General features: G+C 56.0%; 1 protein-coding gene across 1 annotated transcript in view; it reads left to right on the top strand.

Annotated features, from left to right (window-relative positions):
* Positions 1-7144, top strand: part of MASP1 (mannan-binding lectin serine peptidase 1 (C4/C2 activating component of Ra-reactive factor)) — a 26780-nt gene that overhangs the window by 7566 nt on the left and 12070 nt on the right. The window contains 4 exon segments of the mRNA XM_009883355.1: positions 5421-5598; positions 5841-5972; positions 6476-6672; positions 6986-7142. Of these exon segments, the coding sequence (XP_009881657.1) occupies positions 5421-5598; positions 5841-5972; positions 6476-6672; positions 6986-7142 (664 nt within the window).

The following is a 7144-nucleotide window of genomic DNA, read 5'->3' as shown; positions in this document are numbered from 1 at the left end:
AAATCCGGTTAAGTGACTTGACTGGTGTCCCTGAGGAGTGCTGTGGCAGAGGCGGGGAGATTGGAGATGAAATCCCAGTGGAGGGCCAGAGATGGGAGATGAAATACTGACTTCTGAGGGGCCTTCAAGAGTAAATCCCCACGCTTGTTAGGGAGATCTGAGCCTGGGGTCCTGTCCATGAGGTTTTGCACATTGCTTGATTAAGCCCTGGAATGAAATTCAGGGGACCCCTGAGGGCTTGGCAGCCAGCTTGGGACCAGCTCCTAAATTTCCCTCCAGTGAGCCCATGGCAAGTCCTTGCTGGCTTATGATCCTTATGGGGTCACATCTCTTCACCCCAATCCCTACCACTGGGTCCTGATTCAGGATGGCACATGCTTGAGACCTGTCAGGTTTCAGCACGTGCCACGGAGGCTTCACCCCGTGAAGCCCAGGGGCCATCTGTGATGGGTCTCTCCAACTGTGCATGGGAGCAGGAGGGCAGAGGGGTCTGTGAAAGGTGGGTCCCCACAAAGGTGGGTCCAGTGGGTCCCATCTCCCCTGACACTATCCAAGTCTACCTTGGATGCATGTCTTTGCGTTGTGTTCAGGCTCCTGCCCACGTGTGGCACTTGGGACACTTTTCTGCAGCTCCTATTCACACCCATGTTCTCAGGGAGGATCTGTGCCACAAGGCGCTCACCCAGGCAGGGTTCCTGCTAACCCCATGTGTGGGTGCCCAGGAGCTGGGCAAGCTTCTCAAGCAAAATCAGTGGCTGCAAATAAATTTGCACAAGGGTGGCCAGGGGCCCAGCCGAGTGCAGGAGGAAGCTTTTGTCGGCCCCAGTGAGGGACTGGTGAGGGGAAAACAGGTGTATGGACCAAGTTGTGGAGGCAGGGCTGCAGGCAGGGCTGCAGGCAGAGCGTCAACTAGTGCCATCGCCCCGGGAAGCGGTGCTCAGGGAGGGGGATTATGAAAGATCTGCGATGGGATGGAGCCACATCTCCCTGAGGTTTGGTGTGACATTTCGGGCTTATAGCAGATTGGCTTTGCACGCAGCGTCCCGGGCTTGCAGTGTGCCATACCCTGCCGCGGGCAGCTCACATGGGGCAGGGCTGCGTGCTGCGCCGTGCCAAGTGCTCGGCGGCACTGTCCCTGGGGACACCCTCGGTGCTCGACGTGGCACTGGCAGGGGAGAGGGAAGGAGCTCGATGCTGCATTCAGGGCAGTGCATGCCCAGCCTGAGGCTGTGAGAAGAGTGCACAGGACACATTTACACCTTCCTCTGCTCAAAGTTGGGCGGGGGGAGGCATAAATCAGGGCTTGGCATGAACTGAGGGGTCAGGAGAAGAGCATCCTCTTTTGGTGCTGTCAGCCGGCCTCAGCCAGGGGGGTAATCCGTGCCCTGGGAGTGTGGGATCCCAAGAGGAGCACTTCAAATCCTGAGAGACAGCTGGGAGGAGGGGAGGTCCCGGGCTTTGCTGCTTGTCTTTCCCATCCCATTGGCTCTGCTTAGAGGAGTCTGGTGGTACCAGCCACCCTCTTCACCGCTGGGGACCACGGTCGCCCCCTGTGCAAGGGAAGGAGGAGGAACAGGCATGGGAGCGAGCCAGCAGTTCCGTCAGCACACCAGCATCCCACCTGGGCTCTCCTTGCACCCCCAGTCCCCCCAGGAAACAAGCCTGGTCCAGAAATAGGGCATGAGGACGCAGCAACCCTCAGGAGGGGTCAGTCCGCAGACGCCAAGCCAAGTCCGCAGCAGGGGAAACCAGCCATCCTCCCCTTTCCCCCACAGCACAGCTGCCATGTATGTTCCCGTGGAAGTTCAGGTGCACGTTTGCACAGGAGAGGACCCTTAATGCACATCAGGGAGAGGACGCATGCATGTTAGGGAGAGGATCTCCAGGAGACCTAGGTGGAGGCTCCTGCTGGGGCTGTCCCATCCCTGCCATTCCCATTCCAACTGCAGCAGCAGCAGTCATTTTGCAAAAAAAAATAAATAAAAACCCCTTCATCTGGGTGTTGCCTTCTTGCGTGCACTCAAACTGCAAGGCAGCTCAGCAGGGGCTGTTTCATGCCCTTCCCTGTCTCCGAGCGTCTCCTCCCCATGTCATGTTCCCAGTGTCTTCAGCCCAGCACTGCGATTCCTCTGCCTAATGAGCCATTTATATATATTACAAGTGGTATGTTTGGCCTTCATCAGTCCAATTAGTGCATTCCTGGAGGGTTGGAAGGGGAGGGGGTTGGCGGCTGCGTTTCCGTATTGCCGGCTGCCTGCTCCTCTCCGGCGGCAGAGACTGAACCGCCGGGCCAAATTCCCCTTGGTGTTCGTGGTGTTCCGTTAACCCACCCGCTGCAGGAGGCATCTCCGGAGCATCACTGCTCCGGCATCCCCAGCAGCCCATGCCCTGCAGCAGCGTTTGCTGCCGAGCCAGGGCACCCCAGCTCCCGCCTCTTGCCCCAAAGGGGGAAATCTATATGGGACAGAGTGGGGCCACACAGCTTGGGTCATCACTTCTCTTAGCCACAGCCCAAGCCAAAATGCAGGGGGACAGAGCAACAGCAGGGGTGGGACCCCCATCTTTCTGCATCCAGAGGGGCAGAAATCTTAAAGAGGGAATGAGGAGGGAAGCAGAAACAGGGAAGACGGCGGGAGGCTGTGGCAAGGGTAAATTCAAGGCACGAGAGTGTCGCTATATTTTATTTTTCAAAGGAGGATTCTTTCAGCGTATTTTTATAGGGAATTTCTCTGCGGCAATTGATATTTCCCTCAGGGACACATCTTCTCTAGTGAAAACGTCGACATCGTGACCCGAGAGGGAGAAACTCCAAACAAACAACCAGGATTTAATTACCAGCCTGCTCGCTGGATGTAAATGATCTATGAAAAAGTATACAGTCCTCAGCAGAAGCAGCAAATATTAACCAGGGATGATGACCTCTCTGTTTAGTTTACTGCTGGAGGGCTGTCTCTGCTCCCTGTGGCTCGGGGCATGGGACCTGTCACAGATAAGGGGCCGTGGATACCTTCAGTGAGGAGAGCGAGGGTCTCTCGGGCCTCATCCTGCCACTCCGGAGCTGTATCCAGGGATGCTGGGGGTGGCGGTGGGGCTGGCTCCTTGGTGGGAGCATCCTCAGGACAATACATGGGGCACCAGGGAGGTTTTCTCGTGCATCCATGGTGCAGCACAGTGGGTCCCATGCCAGCTGGGGCTGGAAGGGAGGGATGGGAGCTCGCACGGTGGCTCGTGTGTCCCTGCAGAGGTGACAGCCACCAGCCCCGCATGAAGGAACTGGCTGGAAATTGCTCCTTCCCACAGCTTTTCTTAAGAAAAAGCAGTTTCTGCAGAAACGGCTGCGTGCTGCGTGCTTCCACAGCCAAGACTGCGGGTCGGGGCCGAAATGCCGTTTTCCTTCGCTTTTGGTGATGACGCGCCCGTTTTTCAGTCGAAACACTATTTCATTTCAAAACAATCTTGCTTTCAGATTTAAAAGAGATTCTAAAGCACCACAGTATATTTCAAAGGGATTGAAAACAGATGGATACCAAATTACTTGTTTTCCTTTTTTTTTTTTTTAAAACACTCTTTTACAAAAAAGAAAAAAAATTCATTTGGGTTTTTGTCCCCATGCGGGACGCGTGTTTTTTCTCCAAATTCTCAAAATTTATCATCGGAAAGTCTCTCTCTTTTCTGGCCAGCTCCAGCTTGTATGAGAGGATGGAAAATATCTGGAGGCAATGTCAAGGCATGCTGAGTTGCCATTTCCACGTTGGCTTTCCCTGGTGTGAGCGGGTTTCCGCCTGCTTATTCAGCCCTGGGAAATTTCCCTTTCAGCCCCAGACTCTCCCCAGCCAGTGTGTACCGAGGGTCTCCAGGAGACAGGGATGCAGCCGGAGGAGGGTCTCACCTTGCCGACACTGCGCAAGCCAGGGATGGCATTGCAACACCTCTGGGACCCTGTGGGTCCCCGAGCAGGCGGCTTTTTTTCCCTGGGCGTGAGCTGGGGGGCTGCACGCTTCATCGCGGCCTCAATAGCGTTGGCTTGGCACGAGCATGAGCGGAGGGAGCTGGCTTGGTGATGTTCATCGCATTCCTCAGCCGAGCGGTTATTCATATTCAAATCTCCTGGGGGAAAGCAGGCAGGGTGCTGGGAACCAGCTGGGAGAGGTTGGGGTCGAGACAGGGGCTGGGGGTGGGATTTGAAGGAGATGGGCTCAAAGCTGAAATAGTCCTGGGGAAAACGGCAAGGAAAAAGGAAGGGAGGGGGTTTCAAGGGAAAAAATAGAGGGTTTTCCACAGGTATTACAGTCCTTGAAGGCACGGGCATGGCTGTGCTTTAAAGGGATGCACATAGAGGCTAGTGAACATGCTGACATGACAACAGGGCACGTTGGCCCCTTGGTCCCCTCCTGTAGCCCTCTGGGCATGTGGCTCCAGTCCAAACAGTGCCCGGTAGTGCAGGTTTGGAACCCGACAGGGACCCTGGGTGGCAGAGACAGGACAGAGCTTGTCCAAGCCAGTCCAGGGAGCAGAAACACCTTTGAGCAGATGCAAAAACGATGGGCAGAGGCTCCTCTGGGGTCCCAGCGCCCTCCCAGCAGCACAGATGCTGCTGCCTGGATCAGCATTTGGGCCCAGGGAGAAGGCGATGGGGAGCATCTCAGGTACCAACGCCTCAGAGTAGGTATAACATAGCCTCGGGCTGATTTTCACATCCTCTCATCTGTGTGCCGCCTGCCCACGTCCTCACCCCACCTTCCAAACAGGCTCCCTCACTGCATCCTCCCCTTACACCCCCCCAGCTCCTCCCTACATTCAGGATGCTGCCTGATCTCAGCCTCCGCTTCAGAGGGTGACCACAGGCAGGAGCAGGCAGACCTGAAGCTCTGTGTTCATTTTGCAGAAAACATTTAATTGCTTTACTGCATTAACGACATCTCAGAGAGCCGGAGCAGTGGGAGGCAGACCTTGCCGTGCTCTGAGCGTTCTGGCTGCAGAAGGCGAGGTGAATGCAGCGGGAATGGCTGGAAATTGATTTTTAGGGCCAAGGCAGCGCAGGGCTGAGCAGGACGGAGTACCCAGAGGTGCAGAGATGTATCCTTAGGCTGTGGCCATCACAGGCTGCCAGACGGGCAGCCAGCCCCATGGAGACACTGCTGAGCCCCGGCGGGGGACAGGCTGGGCAAGCGCAGGCAGAGACCTGAGCTCTCAGGTGCAGAGCATGACTCCAAGCCCAGCCTGACCTCCCGCAGGAAAGCACCATGGGCTCTCTGGGCTTGCAGACACCCACAGCACCACACAGAGAAAATTCAGAGGTGACCAGCACTCGGGAGAATCCCAGGGACATGTCAAACTCCTGCGCTATCCAAGCACTCAGCAGAGCCCAGGGGACAAGTCCTGAGCCCTGTCGAGTGCTCACCCGTTCTTTCTGCTAACAGATTGAAGCTGAGGACCAGGAGCTGGCAACCTTCTGTGGCAGAGAGACAACAGACACAGAGCAGGCCCCCGGCCAGCAAGTGATCCTGTCCCCAGGGCCTTACATGGGCCTCACATTCAGGTCCGACTTCTCCAACGAGGAACGCTTCACTGGCTTCGACGCCCATTACACCGCTGTGGGTAAGCAGCAGTTAAACCCGTAGGACTGGCTTGCTAGGGTAGCACAACACATTTGCTAGGATCACATCCCAGGCAGCCTTGGGGACCCTAGCAAGAGAAGTCCTTATGTGCCATATGGTCCTCAGTGGGTGCTTGTGTGACCCACCATATGGGACAACTAATTTCTCGGTGCTGTGGCAAATGTCCCCACGAGGTGACACGAGCTGCAGGGTGATCTCCCTTCCTTGTTATCTCTGTCCTAGACGTGGATGAGTGCCTGGAGAAAAGCGATGAGGAGCTGGCATGTGACCACTACTGCCACAACTACATCGGCGGGTACTACTGCTCCTGCAGGTTCGGCTACATCCTCCACTCCGACAACAGGACCTGCAAAGGTACTGCCCAGGCACAGCTCGGACGTGGGGACTGTCACACAGAGGGGTCCCTGAGCACGCAACAGACCTACCAAACACAGGCAAAACTGTCCTCTCCTGCTGCCAGGAAGGACAAGGTGCCTCTTCCCCTACAAACCAATAGCCTGGGGCTGGAGAACACCCAAGACCCGCAGTCCACTTGTGTGGGAAGGTGATGTGGTTTCTCCCATGGGCTATGCTCCTCAGCTAAGCCATATAGACCTCCTCAAATCACAGAAATGAAAAGGTTTAGTCTCAGCTCTGAATCTGCATCATGTAGATTAGCTGGGATTAGATCTCAGCCCAGGACCCTCTATGCCACAGGTATATTTGGAAGTTGGCTGTGTGAGGTTCGCCATGCATGGACCCACGTTCAGGGTTCATGGACCACCCAGCAGACTCCACTCCACTGGGAGGGCTCCTGAGTGTGGTCAGGGCTGGGATGTGACTGGCAGGGCCCTGAGAGATCCGTGGCTGTGTTTCAGTGGAGTGCAGCGACAACCTCTACACCCAGAGGAGCGGGGTGGTCGCCAGCGCCGACTTCCCCAGCCCCTACCCCAAGAGCTCAGACTGCCTATACCGCATCGAGCTGGAGGAGGGTTTCTTCATCACCCTGAGCTTCGAGGACAGCTTTGATGTGGAAGACCACCCCGAGGTGACCTGTCCTTATGACTACATCAAGGTGAGCAGGGCTCTGCACACTTCTCCTGTCCTGTTTCCCTGGTGCCCTTTTGATGGCACCAAAATTGCCCCAGTCTAAATGGGCATGATGAAGCCAGCAGGAGCCCTGTGCTCAGTTGAACCCACGTCTCTTATCATGTCTGATTTTGACCTTCTCAGCCAATGGTGATCCTCTTTCAGTTCACAGCCCCACAAACATGTAGTGCTTAAGCCCCACTGACCCCACCGCAGCCCCATCCATCAGCCTCAGGGTGAAGCAATCCTCAGGGATCAAAGATCCCCCTCAAGCCACCCACTCTTCTTTCCCTTGGCAGATCAAAGCTGGCCATAGGGAGTTTGGCCCTTTCTGTGGAGAGAAGTCCCCGGGACGCATTGAAACCCAAACCAACAGCGTGCAGATCCTCTTCCACAGTGACAACTCGGGAGAGAACAGGGGCTGGAAGCTGTCATACACAGCAATTGGGAATTCCTGT

This window comes from Charadrius vociferus, unplaced genomic scaffold, assembly GCF_000708025.1.
Source record: "Charadrius vociferus isolate BGI_N301 unplaced genomic scaffold, ASM70802v2 scaffold214, whole genome shotgun sequence".
Lineage (NCBI taxonomy): Eukaryota > Metazoa > Chordata > Aves > Charadriiformes > Charadriidae > Charadrius > Charadrius vociferus.
This window is presented reverse-complemented; position numbering and strand designations above follow the sequence as displayed.